We start from the raw sequence: 23,160 nt of genomic DNA on the forward strand, positions 1-23,160 counted from the left end.
ATTTCTACTTAGTTTCTATTTATAGATCAATAACTCTATTTCTACTTAGTTTCTATTTATAGATCAATAACTCTATTTCTACTTAGTTTCTATTTGGAAGTCTGTCAGAATAAAGCAAGCCCATGACTTGCTCTAGATTTTTTTTTTCTTTTTCTCAAGTAGACTACAAATGGCAACTTCTATTTCATTCTGGTATTTGGGTTTTGATATTCTCTAAAGTATATTAAAGTCTTTATCAATATTCTACTAGACTTCCTGCTCAAATAATTTTGGTTGTGATTAACAGTAGATAGTATCTGGATGCAAAGAAAAGGCAATCTATCCCAAACTAGTTGGTTCTTTGTGTCCTCATTCAAAGATAGTTATGAGAGTTCATGTGGTTAAAAATTAATTAATTTGAGTTGATGAGCTCATTTTTGTATGTTTTATAAGCATTTATTAATACCCTCAAAAGGCTTTCATTTCTTGTTAGAAGTCTAGCACAGAAATTAGCAAAGTATTCTGTTCACAGTAAAAGGGAACAAATAGGGGAGGTAGTATACCGTAGTCTATGTTGTAAACAAGGTAAGACTCTTTGATGTCATTTAGGCTGCAGGAGGCAGCAGCCACAGAGGATGTCCTGTGGAACCAACTTCTGCACTGCTGATGCAGACCCTCTCATGGAGTCTCTCTGGTACTGAGGCACCAGCAGATGCTCCCGGTGTGACATTCTCACTGAGAGCTGACTAGTAACTAGTGCCAGTCTCTTTCACCTAAGGAGACTACTAGTAGACAACTGAAGTCTATGTCCACTTGAAAAAATTACTCAGACATCATTTTTGAGTCTTCCTGTCCATTGTAGTTTAGTAGTGTCTTTAACAAGGAAAGTACAGAGTTGGGGGGAAAGTTGACTAATTTATTAAAGTGAAACTTTTTAAATTTTTGCAGATACTTAATGATGTCTGACTTACTATTATATAATCAACTTTTCTGAGTATTTATATCTTGATCAGCATGTAGGAAATCAGCACACTTATCTGTGGTCCATAAATTGTTTAATTGAAGGATTGTGTAAGTATTGACATAAAATGCCTAAAATGATGATTCTTTTCTATATTCCTTCCCCATTGCTTCCTTATACACTTCATGTTACTGAAAAGTATCCTTTTTTAAAACAATATTTTGAACATACTCACCTCAAGCCCTCCAGGATCCATCCCCAACTCTCTACCCACCCAACTTTGTGTTTCCTTTCATTGGCTAACACAGAATCTGGAATCTTGTGTCTACTCACTGCATTCACTCTTTACCATGAATCCTGTGTACTCTACGTTTGAAATGTTTCAAACACGTATATCCCCTTTCTACTCTTAGGTCAATATCATAGCACAGTAATCTATAATAATCTAACTATCTGGCTTTGCATGTTTTTCCCTATTTGTCTTGCCTACAATTATAAAAATTTTTGTTACTTTCCTAATTTCTGTTCTATTAAAAATGTAGTCATTTTTCTGCTTCTTGTGGAATAAAGCTAAAGTGTCTCACTTTGCCTTTAAGGACTCTTTATTCTCTTTCTAATAATTTAACTTCCTAGCACATTATAGCGATCTCTGTTACAGTTGAGCCTCATTCTCAGCTTCATTGTTTATGCTGGTCATTCGGTTTACTCAGAACTTGGCTTTTAAAATCAAGGTTTATGGAAAACATTTTTTCTGTATTCTTGATAATTTTGCTTCTACTTTGTGTACTTCTAAAATATCTAAAATATTTTTATGTATTATTCCTTTTTGGAAAAAAATAACAGTTGGTGTTTTCAGCATTTATGTAACAAAGTAGAGGTATCTTGCCTTACTAATACATATTGCAGCATCCAAGGATTATAGGATAAACACTCAGGAAATATATGTTTGAATGAACAAATGACTTACATTTACTGAGACTCCTCTAATTAATGAGGCTTCCTTCCCTCAATTTCAAATTAAGTTCATCCTGGTAACAAGTTACCAGGATAAACTTGAAAGTTGACAGCAGGTGCATTGAATGAGGAAAAAATATTTAGAATATGTTGTTGTTATTATAAAGGAGAATTGGTTGAACTTTTTATTTTCACAAATAATTATAGCTTGTGGTAGCAGAATTTGTCATAAAAAAATTTGGGGACAGATATAGAGGGAAAGTCACAGAAAACGATGGAGCAATTTTTCCAGAACTGCTCTTTGTTACTGCACTAGCATTAATAAGAATATCCCTTTGTGCATTTCCATATTCGCCACAGTCCTCCTGGGGAAGAGGCCCAGACAGCATGTGTGATCCCAGGGAAGAGAGAAGGGACCTAGTGCCGGTCCTGAGCATCTCAGTTCTTATGCTTACTGCCTTGAGACTGCTACTGTAGGTTAATTTGAGACTTTTTACAAACTGTTATGCATGAATCAGGGCACATGTTGAACTGTAGTTATAACTTGTATTTATGATACCTACTTACTTTAACATTTAGGCAGTAATTGTTGGCAACATCTTTTAAATTATTGCTTTGTGAGTAGTAAAGGATGCCATACAAAACTGAAGAGAAACTATACAAGCACTGGAAAAGCAGCTTAATGTTCTGTCACTGAGGCTGACATGGGGCCTTGAGCCCTGTTGGATTCTATTTAGAAGACAGTACTAAGAGTGTCCGTCCAGTTTTGTCTTTTGTATCCATTATCAGATCTGCTCCCAGGAAGGTCTGAAAGCAAGCCCTATCTAACACTTGAAAAGATTTATAGAACAGATGTGCAAATGACTCTTTAGTAATATAACCACACTAAATTAATATTCCTATGTTGCAGGAAGTTGGTGAACCATCTAAAGAAGAGAAGGCTGTAGCCAAATATCTTCGATTCAACTGTCCAACAAAATCCACCAATATGATGGGTCATCGGGTTGACTATTTTATTGGTAGGATTACATCTGTAGTCTTATTACTGTAAAGATTCTATGGAGTTAGCTAGAGTTAGATACATACAGTGATAAAGAGCTTGCATGTGTGATTCTGAAGCTGGGTCTGTCTTAGTTAGGGTTTTACTGCTGTGAACAGACAATATCAGTAATCATACATGCAAGCGCATGGCAGTTGATTACCCCACTCTTCCTTTTATGATTGAAGAGTCAAACAGTGAAGTGTTTTATAATTGGTTTTGTTGGAAATTTAAAAAAAAAGACTTATTTTCAGTGTTTGTTATACAATACTACCTTTTGCTCAGATAGTGTGATTGCATGGAACTAATTAGGAACATTGTTCATATATTATCTATTCAACCTCATGATTAGCTGATATCATCTATAATGTAGCCCAGTAGCTTATAAATGGTGGTTGTATTTTTGTCTTAACAATTAAACTTGAATTTCTGTCTGTAGAAGAAATTTCTTTTTGTGTTACTAGTAAATTTGATATTCGTTAAAACTTAAGAAAAGTAGACATGCTAATCTCTAAATCTAATGTATTTCTTTGCTAGTATAGCAGTAGGTTGTTCAGAGTGATTCTTTCGTGGTTATAATAACACGAGAATTTTCATTACCGTTGAGGGAAGAAGGAAGTGTTTGGGGTTATTTTTTGTTTGATTATTCAGTGATTGATGGTTAACAAATGTTTATCTTGCTTGAATAATATTATTTACTTGCTATGAAGATGCTTATCAGTATACTCACAGTTGACATAAATCACATAGTCATTAGACTTGATATTCTGTTTTATTTTCTGTTGTCAGACTGTTGACATTTATAGCATGATTTCATAAGACATAAGTTCATGTATACTAAATTTTAAATAACAAATTTCTTCTATAGCTTCAAAAGCAGTGGAGTGCCTCTTGGATTCAAAGTGGGCAAAGGCCAAGAAAGGAGAGGAAGCTTTATTTACAACCAGGGAGTCTGTGGTCGACTACTGCAACAGGTAGCGTTTCTTAAACTTACTATATTTTTAGTTGTGTATGTATACTTTGTAGTTATGTTCTTTTACTTGTGTGAATTTGCCAGAGCTACTGAATGGAAGAATCAAGATTTAAAAAAGGATAAACATGTCTACATTGAACAAATTGAGTGTAGGAAATGGTCAGGGTTTTTTTCCAGATCTTTTATAGGATGACGATTAACTTCATTATCCTTTGGTTTTATCCTGGCTATAAGCCTAACTTTCTTGCTGCTTTCAGTGATTACTAATAAGGTATTCCTTTGAAAATCAAAACAGCTACACTGTCTTCGTAGTCTGAAAGATTTCAAGATAAAGTACATGCACTTTGGTAACATACAGGTTTTTCATTTGGTGCAGGGGTAGGGAGTATGGAAGAGACTGTTACATTTAGAGCTTTAGGTACTTCTTCTTTGTAAAGAAACTTTTGGTCATCAATTTATACCTAAAAAAACCAAACCAAATTACTGTCCTCTTTCTGTTTAATACATAAAGAGCATACTTATTAATCTGTATTAGCTAGATTTTGCTTTGGTGGTACTGAAATTTAAAATGCGAGTAGTTAAGACTTTAAAGTAGATGTTTGTTTGGGACACACATACAGAATTTAATGATAACTCTGCTTAATAGCACCTTAAGTATCTGCCATCTACCAGGTTTAGTGGCACATGTTTATAATACCCCATTGGAAAGATGGAGGCAGGAAGATCAAGAATTCAAGTGTATTCTTGCTACAAGTGAGTAGGAGGCCAACCTGGACTGTTTGAGATACTGTCTTGAAGAAAGAAAACAAGCATTATTCATCTGAGAACCCTCTTTAAAATCTGTTTTTAAAGTTAAGAATTATCGAATACTTAGAAGTCTTGGTTGCTGAGTGACTAGCGATGACTAATAAACACTTCAGAAACAAGTTATATTTTGGGAGTGGGGCTGAACCAACAATGATACAGGTTCTATTTACTGTCTTGGACAGTAATTTGTCTGATGAGAATTTTAAAATGTAAACTTCCCTCTCTGCTTCAAGATACATGTATGCTATAAAAAGTAGAGGGATACTACAGATGCAGGAACTGGGACACGGTAAAATTTAAAACCTTGTCCAAGGTCATACAGCAACCTTTAGTCCAAGGGCTAAAGCTCTAAATGTAACAGTCTCTTCCATACTCTCTACCCCTGCACCAAATTGTCTACTCCAGCAAATTAGTGATGCATTTATTGGAGCAAAAGTTAATCCGTATCGCCTGCCAATATTACTGTTAGGGGTATTTACTCTCTGAGCCTAAATTTTTCAGAAGAGCAACCAGTATCAGTTCACATAGTGTGGTCTTTTAGGAGCCTTAATACCTTATTATATGAAAAGTTTTTAAAGATACTGAGGCTAAAGTGATGGCTTCCCTAAGGGCTTCCCTAAGCTGCTCTTTCGTAAGAACCCAGTTTGTTTCCCAGCAGCCTCCTGACAAATTATAACCCGTTACCCCAATTCCAGAGGATTCGGTGCCTTTTTCTGACCTCCGAGGACACCAGATGCACCCACACAATGCATTTACATGCCTCACTCATCATACACATAAATAAATCTTAAAAAGAAAATAAAGACGTGGAGCTTAGAGGATGTCTTAGACACAAACTCACTTTGAATTTTAAGTTCTTCCTACTCAAGTCGTTTATGTTCTTTCTGCATTAAAATAAAGGACTAGACCTAAGATGGTAATTAGCCACTTCTGATGTAGCCATAAAATCCTCTTTGTGACCAGTTCTCATGGCTTCCTGCTCAACCGTAGAGAAATCCACAATAAGGGCTGGTGAGATGGCTCAGTGGGTAAGAGCACCCGACTGCTCTTCCGAAGGTCCAGAGTTCAAATCCCAGCAACCACATGGTGGCTCACAACCATCCGTAACGAGATCTGGCGCCCTCTTCTGGAGTGTCTGAAGACAGCTACAGTGTACTTACATATAATAAATAAATAAATCTTTAAAAAAAAAAAGAAATCCACAATAAGACTTTGACAAGTTCCATTTTCTAAAGCAGCTAAGTGGACATGGTAGAGCCTGAGGGGAAATGGCCAAAGCAAAAAATGTGTGCTAGTAATTTAGATGTATTTTTTTAAGATTTAGTTATTTTTATGTATTTGCGTGATTGCCTGTGTATGTTTATGGACCGTGTGTGCCCAGTCGCAATGTAGGCTAGAGGTTATCAGATACTCCAGGAACTAGATATACAGATTACAGATAGTTGTAAGCCACTTTGTGGGTGCTGAGAATCAAACTCTAATCTTCTACAAGAGTAGCAGATACTCTTAGCTGCTGTCATCATCTCTCCAGGCCCTCAGGCGTATTTGTTAGTCTATACTTTGTAAGGCCCATTTCATACAGAAGTCTTTAACCTAGTTTCTGTGAGACCTTGTATCACCAAGTCACACTCTAATCAGGTAATACTCTCTTCACTTCCATTTACTAGCCACATTCCTTCTCTAATTGGTCTTTCTGTGTGTGTAACTCCACTTTCTGATTCTCCTTTCCTACCCCACATTAGCCTTTGCATCTGCAGTTAGTATTGTCTACTCCAGCTAGTTTTGACTATTTAAGAATTCTTGCATATTTACTAGTTCTTACAGTCACTTGCAAGCTTAATCAGAAAGCAATAGGACTGTTTGTTTGTTTGTTTTTGTTTTTTTAATTAGGTATTTTCTTATTTTACATTGCAAATGCTATCCCAAAAGTCCCCTATACCCCCCCCCCCACTCCCTACCCACCCATTCCCACTTCTTGACCCTGAAGTTCCCCTGTACTGAAGCATATAAAGTTTGCAAGACCAAGGGGCCTCTTCCCAATGATGGCCACAATAGGACTATTTATACTTAAAAAAAAAAAAATTATTGCCGGTTGTGGTGGCATACGCCTTTAATCCCAGCACTTGGGAAGCAGAGGCAGCCAGATTTCTGATTTCCAGGCCAGCCTGATTTACAAAGTAAGTTCCAGGACAGCCAGGGCTACACAGAGAAACCCTGTCTTGAAAAACCAAAAAGAAAAAAAAATTATTTATTTTATGTATGTAAATACACTGTCACTGTCTTAGGTACACCAGAAGATGGCACTGGATCCCATTACAGATGGTTGTGAGCCACCATGTGGTTGCTGGGAATTGAACTCAGGACCTTTGGAAGAGCAGTCAGTGTTCTTAACCACCAAACCAGACTCTCCAGCTCCAAATATTTATACTTTATCATAACTTTGTAACACTTAGCATGATATTTATACTTTTTAAAACTTGTCGTTGCTACATTTGTGAATGTTCCAAACATGTCTGACATTCAGTAAATACTAAATCTGAAAAAAAAAGACACCAAAAGGAATACACAAATAATTTTTAAAACTTTTTAATACAATGCTAGATGTCATAATAACATTGGTTACTATGACTTGGTCACTGTTTCAGAGTACGAATTCTCATCTGTTAAATATGTGGTATGAGATAAACCACTAAGTACATAGCATGCTAGCATGTTCACAGAACTACTAATATGGCCATATTTTAGTATGTTCTATGCTTCTTCCTAGAAATATATGACCTTTTTTCTCTTGCTTTTTGGGTAGTCAATATTTATGTTTCAAAATTTGATTAAAACATTTCCTCTTTAAAGGAAGGTTTACTGAAGGGTTTCTCTAACTAATATTACTACCTGTGATTTTTTAACAGATGAGAAATATATACGCTGATGAGAATCTGACTGACCAAATCATAGTAACTAACCCATGTTATTATGAGGTCTAGTACTGTAATGGGAGCTTGATCATGCTGATTAGTTTTTTAAAAGTTTTAAAACTTATTTGTGAATTCCTTTTGGTGTCTTATTTTTTTTCAGACTTAATATTTACTCGAGCAATGACAAGTTTTAAAAAGTACAAACATTATGCGAAGTGTTACAATGTACTTAAGTGGTTTATCCCATACCACATATTCAAAGCCAGTAGTAAATCAACATCACTTTGGTAGACATAGAATTAACTGTAGACATTATATAAATTCTCACCAAGTCAGTGATCCTGTTACTATAAGATAGAATGATGTAACGATTTATGAACACAGAACTATTTAAATTGAAGATCTTGTTATAGCAAAAATAGCTAACACTGAATATGTGTATGTCAAGCACTAACAATTTATATGCTTCTCATTAATTCTAAAAATTGTATATGATAGGCGCTTCATTTAGAGATAAAAAATAATCAACTTACCCCAATATCACCTACCTAGATAAGTGGCAAAAGCAATATTTGAGTGCTTACCTAAAGTTAAGTTGTTTAAAACATTAATTTGATTGGACATTAACTACATACTTTTTTCTCATATATTCTGATTACAGTTTTTCCTCTCCTACTCCTTCCAGTTCTTCCCTACTTTCCCTCTCATCCAGATCCACCCCCTTCTGTCCCTTACTAGAAAACAGGCATTTAAGGAGTAATAATAAAATGAAATGAATAAAAAAGAAACAAATTGGAGTAGGAGAAAACAAACGAACATGAGCAAGCCGGAGAGAAAGCACGAGAAGCACACTCCCAGCTGCCACCCCATCATTTCCTAACTGTCTGTTTCCCTTTCCTGACAAGATTTATCTGTTCCCACAAGCCCTGTACTCCTCTTCAAACCTCTGCGGTTCTCAGACTGTAGTTTGGTCATCATTGACTTCATGGCTAATATCCACTCACATAGCATATTTGTCTTTCTGGATCTGATACCTCACTCAGGATGATTTTTTTTTTCTTGTTCTTTCCATTTTCTTGTGATTTTCATGATTTCATTCTTTCAACAGCTGAGTAATATTCCATTGTGTAAACATTGTTCATTTTTTACCCATTCATTTGTTAGTAGATATCTAGGTTGTTTAAATTTTCTGGCTGTTATAAGTGGAGCAGCAGTGCACATGGTTGAGCAAATGTCTCTGTGGTAGGATGAAGCATCCTTTAGGTATATGCCTAAGACTAGTATAGCTGGATCTTGAGGTAGCTCAATTGCCATCTTCTTGAAGGACTGCCACACTGATTTCCATAGTGGCTGAACAAGTTTGCACTCCCACCAGTAATGGAGGAGTGCTCCCCTTATCTCACATCCTTACCAGCATGAGTCATTTTTTTGTTTTATTGATGTTGGCCATTATGTTTAGTGTGAGATGAAATCTCAAAGTAGTTTTGATTTGCATTTCCCTGATGACTAAGGATGTTGAACCAAATGCTTTGTTTCTCAGCCATTTGGGTTTCTTGTTTTGAGAATTCTGTTTAGATCTGTACCCCCTTTTAAATTTTGTTGTTTTCTTGATGTCTAGTTTTTTAGGTTCTTTATATATTAGATGTAGAGTTAATAAAAATGTTTTCCCATTCTGTAGACTGCCACGTAGTCCAGTTGATGGTTTTTTTTTTTTTGCCTTATGAACTGAAAAACTTTTCAGTTTGATGAGTTCCTTTTTTTATTATTATTATAATTTTATATCCATTAGTGTTTTCTTTTTCTTCTTGTTTGTCTGTGTGAGGGTGTCAGATATTAGAGTTACAGACAGTTGTGAGCTGATACTGTGTGGGTGCTGGGAATTGAACCCAGGTCCTCAAGAAAACCAATCTGCTGTCAACCACTGAGTCATCTCTTTAGCCCTGAGGTCTCATTTATGAATTGTTTTTGGTGCCTGTGCTAATGGTCTTCTGTTCAGAAAATCTTCTTGCCAGTGAGTTGAAGGCTATTCGTCACTTGCTCTTCTATCAGATTTAGTGTATATGGCCTTATGTTGAAGTCTGTGATCCATTTGGAGTTGAGTTTTATGCAGGGTGATAAGTATGGATTGATTTGAGTTTGTGTACTTTCAGTCATCCAATTTGACCAGAACCATTTGTTGAAGATGCTATCTTTGGGGTGTGGGGGGGTTACATTTCTGGGTCTTTATCAAAAATCAGTTGTCCATAGGTATGTGGATTTGTCTGGGTCTTCTGTTTGGTTCAGTTGATTTATGTGTCTATTTTTATGCCAGTATCATACTGTTTTCATTATTATAGTTCAGTAGTACAATTTGAGGTTGGCGATGGTGATACTACCAGTAATAATTCTTTTATTATTCAGTATTGTTTTTACCTGGGTGTGGGTGTGTGTGTGTGGAGTGTGTGTGTGTGTGATATGTGTATGCGTGTGGTAGTATGGTGTGTGGTGTGTGTATGGTGTGAGAATGTGTGTGTGTGTGTGTGTGTGTGTGTGTGTGTATCTTCATTTGTGTTTTTCCACATGAAGCTGAAAATTGACTTTTCAAGATATCTGAAGAATTGTGTTGGAACTTTTATAGGAATTAAATTGAATTTGTAGATTGCTTTTGGTAGAATGGCCACCTTTATTATATTAATTCTTTATTGTGATCCATGAGCACAGGAGATCTTTCCATCTTCTGATATTGTCTCAATTTCATCAATGTCTTAAAGTTTTTATCATGCAAATCTTTCATTTGCTTGTTTAGAGTTACCCCCAACATATTTTATATTATTTGAGGCTATTGTAAAAGGTGTTACTCTGATTTCTTTCTCAATCTGTTTGTATATAGGAAGGCTACTAATTTTGTGAGTTAATTTTGTATCCATATACTTTGTTTATCAGCTAAAGGAGTTGCCTGGTGGAATTTTTAGGGTCACTTACATATTACTGTTATATCCTCTGCAAATAAGGATACTTTGACTTTATCCCTTGATCTCCTTCAGTTGTCTTACTGCTCTAGCTAGGACTTCAAGTACTGTATTGAATTGGTGTGAAGAGGATGGACAGCCTTGTCTCTTCTTCGTTGTAGTGGGACTGCTTTTCCTTCCTTCTTTTCCGTTACGTTGCTGTTGGCCTTGGGCTTGCTGCAAAGGGCCTTCATTATGTTGCACTTACAGATTTGCTTTGTTGACTGGGCAGCCATGCAGGAGGAACAGCAGAAGCAGCAGTCCTCCTAGGTCTGTGCCACTCTGTTGCTTCTTATTGAGGAAATATTTTGTCTTAAATATTTATTTCTTAAATTATTGAGAGCCGGGCAGTGGTGGTGCACGTCTTTAATCCCAGCACTTGGGAGGCAGAGGCAGGTGGATTTCTGAGTTTGAGGCCAGCCTGGTCTACAGAGTGAGTTCCAGGACAGCTAGGGCTATACAGAGAAATCCTGTCTCGAACAAACAAACAAACAAACAAAAACAAAAAAACAAAAAGAAGAAAAAGAGAGAGAGAAGAGAGAAAAGAAAAATAATAGGTCAAACCAGGACATGTTGACATTACTTGTATGGGATGCCCATTAGCTGGGTTTAATTAGCATCACAGAGAAGCACAGTCAAGCAAGAAACAATATAGGTGTCCCAGAAGTCACGACTTAATGACCAGAATGAACTAGTCATCTGTACAGAAAAGGAAAAGCCTAGTAAGCAAATGATGGTGAGCATGCTGGTTGGGCACCAGGAAGATATAAGAAGAAGGATGACTAGTCGCCATTAGGGACAGAAATGTTAGTGACATATATGTTCTAGATTGTGCCATAGCAGATGTGTAATACATCACCAAGGTAAGAAAGAATAATATCAGGAATTCTGAAACTAGATCATGAGATTTGAAAATATAGCTTATAAATAACAATGGTAAGAACCAAATAGTCTCTTGGATAGGATTATAAGGTTAAACAACAAACAAACAACCCAGGAGATTGGCTTAATAAGGGATCAGCTAAGCTTCTGAGCTCATTAGATGATTGAATGGGATCTATCTGTTAGTGGTCTAAGCCTAGGAAAGGATCAAACATATAATACATAATGTCGTAAGTACATAGGTAGGATCAAACATACAATACATAATGTCGTAAGTGCATAGGTAGTGCTCTTGACAAGATAGCAGAAAGTGAAAGGGGATGACATGGGTGTGTGTATTTTAAGCAGGTTAGGTTGTAATTCAGAGTAAACTTGAGGGAAGGCAGAGTGAAATGAAAACTCATGTCTTTGTAGAAAGACTTCCACGTGATGGTGATAGCCTTTACTCTAGTTAGGGAGAAACTGCTGACATGGGAGTGAGTACTGCATCATGCCTGCTCTAGTGCACTTTTTTTTTTTAATTTTTCTTGTTGGAATCCGTACTAATGTACAGAAATGTCATGTTAGTATATGTAATTATTCGTCACTCACTTGATACTCAGCAGTCACAGTAGTAGATTGAATGTAGAGGGATAACCTTCACAACACAGCTGAGGGGACATGAGTAGGACAAACAGGCGCAAACACAGTTTTCTCTGTTGACATTCCGTAGATAAACTATTTTCCTCTTTATTATTTTTACTCTTGAAATAGAGGCCTAACATTAAATGAAGATGAGTATTAATTATGACCAGTGTATCTAGAGAGGAATTATGTGAATAAGTCTCAAACCAGTAATGTCTTTTAGTTAAAAGTTAAAACAAGTTTTGGCAACTTTTTTATAATCTAGCTATTGACCTTTTCTTTGTGAAATTCCTTGTTTGGTATGTTTATTATACTTCAGTGTGTTTTTTCATAGACTTACAGATTATAATTTCTTCTATAAGTTGACAGTTCACGTCTTCCTTTGCTCACTTTATTCGGGTTTTGATATTTTTGCTTTTTAAAGAAGTCTGTGTCTTTGTAATTGAGAACTGTCACTTTTCTCCAAGGCTTTTAAAGAAACAGTTTTTTCATCGGGCCCTAAAAGTAATGAAAATGAAATATGATAAAGACATAAAAAAAGAAAAAGATAAAGGGAAATCTGAAAGTGGGAAAGAAGATGATAAAAAGAGCAAGAAAGAAAGTGTTAAAGAAGAAAAAACAAAAAAGGAAAAAGAAAAAAAGAAAGATGGTGAAAAGGAAGATTCCAAAAAGGTAAGTTTTCCTAAAGTTAAATTAAAATTGAAAGCCATTATAGGCACTGGAGAGATGGCACAGAGGCTGTTGTACCAGAGACCCACATTCAGTTTCTTCACCCATGTGGAAACTCATAACCTGTTAACTCTAGCTCCCAGGATGTCTTCCAGCCTTCTTAAAACACTGCATATACATGATGCAGATGTAAATGCAGGCAAAACATCCATACACATAAATGAAAAAAATAAAATCATTGTGTACATGTGCTCTTTATTGTCCTGTAATCATAAGGTTTAACAGCCATGTGAGATACCTGTCATGATTATTTGTAAACACCAATCTTACGGGCTTTGTTAGTGTTGGAAATGGTGAGACTTCTCGTGAATATCGCAGCTTTTGCTGTCTTGAGTGTTGGATTCTTTTCACCTGTCTGTTTACAGGAGGAAACTCCAGGAACTCCAAAAAAGAAGGAAACTAAGAAAAAATTCAAACTTGAGCCACATGATGATCAAGTTTTTCTGGATGGAAATGAGGTGAGATTAGAGAATAATAAATTTGAATATAATTGAACTCCAGTTTTTCATAGAAAAATCTTAGAAATATATTTGATGCATCACTACAAAAAATAATTTAGAAAAATCTAATCATACATTTAAGCATATAAAAATAACTTTCAAAAAAAGTTTCTAATCTAGTTAGAATCAGATTTGACTTCATTTGAATTATTAAAAACCATGAAATTATAGTAGCTTAGTACAACACAGGTTTCCTTTTTCTTTCTCAGTAGTGTGCTCTAGGAATGAACAGCACAGGCATGAATTGTCATGGCAGGCCCATGCTCCTCCTTCCTTTTTTTCTGTGTTAGTGTCTTCTTGCCAAGGTGCCTCGTGGTCCATGATGACCTTAACTATATCCACAAGAGATAAGAGGCAAGTGCCTTCTGTCTTAGCAAACCATGCTAAGGACTCTTGGGTTCACTAATTATGTTCATAATCTTGAAGATGCAGTCTTTATAGTCAAGATTTAATTTGCCCATTTAAAATACAGAATTTCTATTATCAAGAGAAAAAAGAGCAGAATGGGGCTCACCTACTGATCTCTGGCACTTCTACAGTGTATTACCAGACACATCTCTTGAGGGGCCTGAAATTTTCAACATTTCAATGCTTTACACAAGGAGATAGCTTTATTCTATCTTTTCTAATGAGATTTATGTGGTAATGGCTTTGCATGAAGACTGTTAAAATAGTCACTTTACTACAAAAATAGTAGTCCTTGCTGCTAAACTGTTGGAATTCCAAGACACGCTTATACCAACTGTGGTATCTATAAGAAGCAGTGTCTCCTAGGGCTGGGTGTTTGAGATTCTGCAATAGGAAGCACTCAGATATTGTAAGTGTTAATTAAGTATATCACTGAGTACTAGAAACTTCACAGGTGCTATAGGAAAATACAGTGCAATTCTCTGCAAGGAAGCTTTTTATAAAAAAGATTTATTATATGTAAGTACCCTATAGTCTGGAGACCATGGGCATTTGACTTGAGCCTTCAGAACTGACTGGCAGATTGCCCATTGTACCAGGAAAGAGAGATAGATCTATTAGGGAAGAAAGCAAGCTGAACAAGCTTGCCATCTTGAAAAGGCCAGGCTGTGCATGTGCACGTGCACACAAACACACACACACACACACACACACAAGAAACACCGTATCTCCAGACTTAAAATTGGAAATTTTCCCTTTTATTAAACATAGGTTTTTTAAGCTGAATATGGTGGTGTACACCTTTAATCCTAGCACTTGAGAGAGAGATCTCTGTGAGTTTGAGGCCAGCCCCTGGTCTGTATAGTCAGTCAGTTCAAGGCTAGCCAGGGCTGTTATACAAAGAAACTCCATCTAAAAGGGGGGGGGGGGGTGTTAGAGGGTTGGGTTTTTTGTTTTGCTTTTGTTGTTGTTGTTTTTAAAGTGGTTACTAGCAAAACTAATGTTTGAAAATCTGATTCCCAAGAAAAATATAAACAGTAAAACAGGTTCATTCAGAACCCAAGTGTTAGAAAAATACAAATTAATCAGAAAAAAATTAAAGGAACTTGTTCAAAATATACTCAGAAATGGGTAAATACTGTAATTTAGAGAAGCTAGAGCTAGAAATACCAGTCCTTTAATGATTGAGTGTAGTCTTGATTGGAAAGGGAGAGTTTAGTGTGTTCAGAGATGGAGACTGAGGAACTGCAGGAGAGAAGTAAACTTATTACTAATGTGACCTTAGAACCTTTAAGCATTGAGGTTTCTTGATTCTTCTAGGTTTTTGTGTGGATCTATGACCCAGTTCACATTAAAACATTTGTCATGGGATTAATTCTTGGTAAGTAGGAGAATATAAGTAGCTTTTTAGTATACTCTAAACTTCAGAGGACAAATGCAGGGCCTCAAAATATACTTTTAAATTTAAAACAAAGAACTCTTTAAGCGAATGTTTTAAATAAAGTTAGAAAATAAGTAATAAATTATTTGCAACAGCTAAATCATTTTTAAGGTATTAACATGGTAGAAGATAAATGTAGCTCACAGGAAAAACACACTGACCATTCATTCTGGTTAAGGCTGAATCAGATACAGAGTGAAGTAACAAAGATTAAGATTTCAGAAATTGACAGTGAAATCCTGGGGTGGAGGGAACACTCCAACAATCGATGATGGTGCCTTCCTTTTTCTTTCTTTCATAGCAGGTAGTTTGGCAATACCTTTCACATTGTAGGTGCTAGTACATCGTTCCTGTAAAGCTTGTAGGATTTACCTTATGTTCCTTTTCATGTACACAGTTAAGCAAAGTAATATTCAAAATTTAAATGCTTGTATCTTTTGGCCTACCAATTCCATTGAAAGGAATTCATTGTTATGGCTTTTTGAGTGTCATTAGTTTTTGTTTATTGTTAGTGTCTGGGATCAAACCCAGGGTCTTACACGTGCTAGGCAAGCCCTTCACCACTGAGCTCCATCCCCAGCCTAGAAGTCAGTCTGTTACATAATCCCAGTCATATGATGTCCGTGTGCAAGAAGACTTGCAGGAGGATTGTCTCTTATCATGTAAAACTGAAAGTTGTCCCCACTCCTCAGGAGGAGAGGAAACAATGGCAGTGTAAGAGAACAGCATGCACTTTTAAGATAGGAAAAGAAAGCTGCCAGAGCGGGACTTGCATACTTTCCTTTAGTTAGAAAAGGGTATTTGTCACTAATCTGTATTGTAAGTGAGCAGTCTCTGGGAATAGGATAAGCTTTATAGTGCTTACCGCTGAACAGTGGGACAAAAACTTGATGATTCCATCTTCACCTTAGCCTTTGACTCGTTGTTTATATTGTGATCAAACTTGTGTATATATATATTTTTAATCTGGGGGACAAAAATGAGTGGGAAAGAATAATTGAACAAATAGCAAAAACATACTATCTAAAATATGATTGGTTAATAAGATATTTTAGGATCCCATTTAGAGAAACTTATAGTTAGAGTTAAAACTTAGTTAAACTCAAAAGGCTCATGCTGTGGATTGCTTCCAGTGTGGCAGTCACTTTGTCATAAAATCCTTCTGATGTCTCATTGCAGCAAGAACAGGCATTTATCAATATAAGGTAAATTAACTTTGGAAGGGTTTCTTAGCTTACGTATGGTAGAGCAAGAGTCCTGTTCTTAATGATAAAGACTTAAAAGACTTAATAACCAGTCTTCTCATTTAACAGTTCTCCAAGAGGCCCTACCATCAGTGCAAAAAACAAACAAAAATCCCAGAGATGCTTATATAATTTCCCCAACTACTCTGACCTTTTTTTTTTAAAAAAAAGCTTTGTGAATCTGATTCTCCTAGAGTGGGAGGTGGGGTGTTCTTTGGTTTGGTTTTGATTTAGGTTTCCCTACTCCTAATATTAAAAAAAATATTAGCTTCAAAATGATAGTAGTTGGTTATTTAAGGAATAGTTTTAATTTCTAGATAGTATTTTTTATAATTAAATGTAATTTAGGTTTAAAAAATGCTAACCTAGTTTAAGAACAGTATAAAATGTTATGTTAAATCACATGAAATTGCTGATAATTCATTATTCTTATACAGATGTTACTTTTTTGTCTCCATTTTCAAGAATATGTTCACTGTTGATTGTAATGAAGCCATTAAAAAATTTATTCTAAAAGTTACTGTGTAACTCTGTCATTTCTCCAGTGATTGCAGTCATAGCAGCCACCCTCTTCCCTCTCTGGCCAGCAGAAATGAGAGTAGGTGTTTATTACCTCAGTGTGGGCGCAGGCTGCTTTGTAGCCAGCATTCTTCTCCTTGCTATTGGTAAGTCTTAGTAGTAATACCATAGATCGTGGTATAAGGTAGGCATTTGCATGTAGACTTTTCCTGGAGCCCCAGTGTAGCTACAGCAGAATTAATACATGTAAGTCAAGAAGTGTGTCATCCTCCTCAGACAAATCCCAAGAGTTCACACATGATGACATTGGCTCTGATCTGGAATTTGCTCTATCTTTTCAAACTTTCTTGTTTTAGTAATACTATATTTGATTAATAAACATAATTCAGCACATTATAAAGTATGATTTATTATATATATTTGTATTGTAGAATGATTAAATCAAGTTAAAATATTTATTGCCTTGTTTAGCTATCTTTTTTTTACAGTGAACCTTTTGAAATTTACTCTGTTATTTTGATATATATAATAAACTACTATATTTTAATCTTCATGTAAATGTGTTTTAAAATTAGCTATAATGGCCATTTATTTTTGCAGTAGTGAATCATTACTAGATATTTGAAATAAAATAAATGTAACTTGTATTAAATATATAAGTTCTATTCATGTAGTTAGTTAAGTGGTTCTAAACAATTTGTTTACCATTTTAGGGACAAATACAACTATTCTTTTGGGTACCAAAATGAATTCTAGATGAATGAAGGAGTTAAATAACTAAAAACCAAGTAGGAAAACAAAGTGAATGTTCTTAACATTCAGAAGTACTGAGACATTTCATACCTTCCTTCAAGACAGGGTCGTCTTACCACATGGCCCTAGCTGGCCTAGTATTCAAACTTAGAGATCCACCTACCTTTCCCTTTCCGAGTGTTATAATTAAAATCATGTGCTATCGCTCCCAACTAAGATCAGTACTGCTTTATAGAAAACATTAAATCGCCCACAGTATTGATCTATGTTCTGTTGTTAGAACACTTGGGAGGCAGAGGCAGGCGGATTTCTGAGTTCGAGGCCAGCCTGGTCTACAGAGTGAGTTCCAGGACAGCCAGGGCTATACAGAGAAACCCTGTCNAGAGAAACCCTGTCAACGAAAAACCAAAAAAAAAAAAAAAAAAAAAAAAGATAGAACTTGGCCAACATTAAGTAAACTGGGTTCATATTATTTTCTTATGGGTAATTAATTTTTAGTTGTATCAAAGTAATATTTATTTTATTTGTATAGCCCTAAACAGTTTCTTTATTCTCACCTTCCCCTTGATCACCAAAGTATCCTGAGTTGGTACCACCACTCACATGAATCCAAGAGTTTATCCACAGTTTTTTAGTCTACCATGGTAACAGGCCTCCCATTTCAAATGAGCCCCTTCTAACTTTGAATTTGTTTTCCTTCCTGTAGCTTAGTCACCTTGAAAAAAATGTTTTGCTGCTTCTGCAGACAGCACAGCACAATTGTAGGCCGAGAAATAATAGCTAATCCTATTATACAGGTAACTAGTGCTGGTGTGATGCCTGCATCAAGGAGAGAAGCCATAAATTTTGAACTTACAGTAGATGCCACCTGGCTGTCAAACTAGTGAAAGTTACACAAGTTCCTTAAAGTTTTTCAGCAAAGTATTAGCTCTACTGAACAGAATTATTCTAGTTGCTATATCTTTAATTAAACCAGTAGCACCATGATTTATGTTCGATTGTTTGGACCTTTAAAATATTGTTTCTCCAGTTTTGAAAATAATTTTCCAGGTTTCAATGCATATAAATATTATGGATTAGATAATGTTGCAAATTAAAGAAACAAACACAACATGTAACTACACACACACACAATATTTTAAGACAAGGTCTCTGTAACTCAGTTATAATCAGTATTGCAATATAACAAAGGATGACCTTGAATTGATGACCCCCTGTTTCTGTGTCCCAAGTGCTAGCATTACAGGCATGCGTCTCTGTGCCTGGTTCTCTGTAGTGGTGGGAGTGAGACCCAGGCCGCCTCCTGCTCGCTAGCAAAACCCTCCACCAACTGAGCAGCTGCCTTCTATCCTTCAAATTCTTCTTTCAGATAATTTCTGTCTGTAGCCCACTTACACGTCCTGTGGTATAGAATTGTACAAAAATCGTTATAGTGTTTTTCAATAAGCATGGTTCCTATCACCACTAAGATGTGGCATTTTGTGAAATGTGGAGCTTTTACTCTAAGGATGATAGGGATGGTACATGTGGGTTCTGAGGTTCGTCCTTTATCTAGTGCCATGTAGAGAAAACCTGTTGCAAGTTCAAATCCTGTTAGACCCACTTTACATGTGGTAAGATACTCAGTTTACTTACCATCTTTCTAAAATGCTTTTTTTTTCTTGGATCTGATAAAACATTTCACCTCTCTTACAACTTTGTGAATAAACTATAACATCATAATTGTATTTGGAGGAAAAAAATTGATGCTTTATCAGTGGAATTTACTTGTAAATTATTGCTTCAAACATATTTATCTTTTTTGTAGCACAAATGATTCTTATCTGTTGTATGGTATATTTTTATTTCTCATGAAAATGAAAATACTACTTTATAAGTAAGGTTACTTAAAATACTGCTTTATAAATCAAAGCTAGTATCCTCTGATTTATCCAAAGCACAATAATGAGAAATCCATGGACCTGCTATTTTGTAAGCTTTCTTTGAAAGAGTAATATATAATTTTAAAGAAAACAGAACAAAACAAAACCAGTTACCCTAGAATACTTGTATAGTCATTGTGACCTTTAAATAAATAAATAAATCCAGGTGTCAGGGCACATGCCTTTAGTCTCATCATTCAAGAGAGGGAGGCAGGCAGATCTGAGTTTGAGGCCATTTTGGTTTACAGAGCAAGTTACAAGATAGCCAGGACTACACAAAGAAACCCTGTCTCAGGAAGGAAGGAAGGCAAGGCAAGGAAAGCAAGGGAAGGAGGGAAGGGAAGGCAAGGAAGGAAGGCAGGCAGGCTCACTAATACGTACTTAATTGGTAAATTCATGGAAAACCATTTGAAATATTAAGGTTTGTAATAATGTAGTAAGAGTAATCTCAGCCAAGCGTGATTACAAGCATTTATGATCCCAGCTATTTAGAAAACTGAGACAGGAGAAGGGAGAGTTTAAGGCCAGCTTGAACTACACAGCAAGTCACAGGCTTTTCTGGACAGCTTACCCTATCTCAAAGTTTAAAAGGTTGAGGATCTAGTTTTATGTTGCCTCGCTGACAGGGCACCCCAGATTCCAGCCCAAGCACCAACAAAAGCACAAGTTACTTCATAAATCATCTGTTTGAGCAGTCTTGGCTGTGTTAGCATTACGTGGTTTCTTGGGGTTTCTTTGTTTTTTTTTTTTTTTTAATGTTTTGAGATAGAGTCTTGGCAGGTAGCTCAGACCTTGCCCCCAGGTGCCAGGATTGCAGCACCATTGTAATTTACCACTGTACGTAGCTGATATTTAAGGTACATAAAATTTTTCTTAACGTTGGAGCAGTTGTTACTTAAATAAGCATAGTTTACCTAATTATTAAGACAAGAATGTGATGATAGAGGTTTTTAGTGCCTGGATTCTTCATTCACAGCTGAGCTATCTTTTAAACAAGTTAGCACATGCTTCATATCCAGAATACAATGAAGGGCCCACTGAGCTTTTTGTATTTATTTTAAAATCAGGAATAATAATAATATATGTTTCAGTATATACTTGTTCAGCATTACATTGCATTATACTATATTGTGTGTTGAATGTAGTGGTTTTTAAAATCAGGACAAGACATAAGGACTGGGAAGTAAGGCTGCATGGCATTCTGCTCTTCCGCCGGCTGCTTTCTTCCAGTATCATTCATAGTCCTTATTCACATTTTCTTATGGTGTGATGTCATGGATGCTTCCACTTCCACCTGACTACTGTCCTTACTGAAGCACAACTTCACAAAATGCACAAGTCCTCAGTGTACGTCCATGACTTTAAAAAAGTAATTTTTTTGAGAATGGCATCATAACATTTGTGTTTCTAAGTTTCAAGCAGCTCCTAAAATATTGTCAGGTGCTAAGCTGATCTAATCTTAAGTATTTGTCTTTATGGTGCATAAAATATGCAAATAAAGCTAAATATTGTCTAGGTTCTTAGAAACAAATATTACCTGTAGTTGCTTCAAGGCTTAATTTCATTTATTCAAGAGAAACTTTGCTCCCCACAGCTCGCTGCATCCTGTTTCTCATCATCTGGCTGATAACTGGAGGAAGGCACCACTTTTGGTTCCTGCCAAACCTGACTGCTGACGTGGGCTTCATTGACTCCTTCAGGCCCCTGTACACACATGAGTACAAAGGACCAAAAGCAGACTTAAAGAAGGATGAGAAATCTGAAACCAAAAAGCAGCAGAAGTCCGACAGTGAGGAAAAGTCAGACAGTGAGAAAAAGGAGGATGAGGAAGGGAAAGGAGCTCCGGCAGACCATGGACCAGAAGGCTCGGGCGGAGAGCGGCACTCAGACACAGACAGTGACAGGCGGGAAGACGACCGCTCCCAACACAGTAGTGGGAACGGGAATGATTTTGAAATGATCACGAAAGAGGAACTGGAACAGCAGACAGATGGGGATTGTGATGAGGAAGATGACGACAAAGATGGAGAGATGCCTAAATCTGCACATGAAAAATCATAATCTGACTAGTTTGGGGACTAAAGTACAACAGGTTGGGTTTCCTGTGTTGGCCGATCATCATGATGTACAGATGGCATTTGTAGCATTCTTTAAATCCATTTTCTGAAATGTATTTGACATTCAGTTACAGTCAGCCTTTTGTTTTGTAGAACATTGGTACTGTTATTGGTACAGTCTAAAGCCATTAATAAGTTTTATCCATCTGATAATTTTACAGTAAGTAGGCCTCATTTTGATAGTCATCAGAGGTACATTGTCCACAATGACACTTAGATTAAGGGCATTTTTGATAGATGTATGGCTTTTTACTGTTAGACTAATGGAAATTGCTAAAGAAACTGCAGCATTTCAGATTATGCATAAGGATATAGCCACTTCGCAGTTTCTTTGGGATGAAATGCTTAAACTCAATGTTCTTGCTCGTTATGCTCATTTTGGGGTTTTAGGTTTGTTTGGTTTTTTGGTTTTGGTTTTTTTTTTTTCCATAAACTTATACCAGAAAATTCCTTTTTTAAGGTTTTTGAGTTAGCAGGGATCAAGAGCATTTTGTGGAAACAAGCCAGCTAGTAACAGTGCAGCAACCCTTTTTAATTCAGCTACAGATTCTCCTTTTCCAGCTTAGGAAATCCCAACTGACTTGTACGTTCAATCCAGAGAGAGGCGCTCATCTCCAGCAGAAGTGAGGAGCGCTGGCTGGACGGACGCCGAGGCTCTTCCTTCCTCCCCATCTCCTTGTCATAACATAAAATGTATTCTGTACATAATTTACAAATAAAACATTTTATTTTAATTGTTACTTATTATTTAGACATTTCTCAACACTGAAATTTGTAAAACAAAAACCATGTAAGGTATGTTTTTAGAGAATTTCAGTAACCCACAGAACATCTGATCTTTCTACAGCAGCTTCAGTTGTGTGCCAACATTCCATGTATTTTAATATGAGTAAAAGTTATCCTTATTAAGTAAGAACAGACTTAAAGTAGTAGCTGTTTGTACGCCTTAATGTTCATTGATTTATTTTAAATCTTTACATTTAGAAATGGGGGCTATGTCATCAGACGAGGAGGCACTGCTGTGAAAGACAATTTGCTGTTCTAAAATACCAATTAAAAATAAAGGATATAAAAGAAAATACAGCAAGCCATTGGACTCTAATTGCTTCAAACTAGTTTGGCCATTTATTTTTTACACACCTTTACTACAAACCTTCTTTCTGCATATACACAAGCAGTCCTTGGAGCCACGTTTTACACCATAGTGGGCAGTAAGTGATCTTCCTTCAGTCACACAGTGGTTTTGCTTTGTAGTTAGTAGGTGATGGATATATAGGTCTTCATCCTCCTTTAGGCTGTTTCTCGTGTTTGACTAAAGATGACCTTTAATTATGAGAAAATCCATTGTCTGCATATTGACAGCTTATGAAATACAGCTTGACTTGTTTCTTTAGTCTTCCTGTGTGGAT

General features: G+C 36.2%; 1 protein-coding gene across 2 annotated transcripts in view; it reads left to right on the forward strand.

Moving 5' to 3' along the window:
- The window catches only part of Sec62 (SEC62 homolog, preprotein translocation factor), a 27,567-nt gene extending 4,729 nt beyond the window's left edge, over positions 1-22,838 (forward strand). The window contains exons 2-9 of one of the 2 annotated variants that reach the window (XM_029475199.1): positions 2,805-2,913; positions 3,802-3,907; positions 12,586-12,790; positions 13,213-13,305; positions 15,076-15,136; positions 16,986-17,105; positions 21,229-21,677; positions 22,313-22,838. In XM_029475199.1, the coding sequence (XP_029331059.1) occupies positions 2,805-2,913; positions 3,802-3,907; positions 12,586-12,790; positions 13,213-13,305; positions 15,076-15,136; positions 16,986-17,105; positions 21,229-21,677; positions 22,313-22,378 (1,209 nt within the window). In that variant the 3' untranslated portion in view covers positions 22,379-22,838. Of the gene's footprint in view, positions 1-2,804; positions 2,914-3,801; positions 3,908-12,585; positions 12,791-13,212; positions 13,306-15,075; positions 15,137-16,985; positions 17,106-21,228 lie in introns of both variants that reach the window. The other variant, XM_029475198.1, reaches the window with a different exon arrangement.
- Positions 22,839-23,160: the final 322 nt, after the last annotated feature.

Source organism: Mus caroli, chromosome 3, assembly GCF_900094665.2.
Source record: "Mus caroli chromosome 3, CAROLI_EIJ_v1.1, whole genome shotgun sequence".
Classification (NCBI taxonomy): domain Eukaryota; kingdom Metazoa; phylum Chordata; class Mammalia; order Rodentia; family Muridae; genus Mus; species Mus caroli.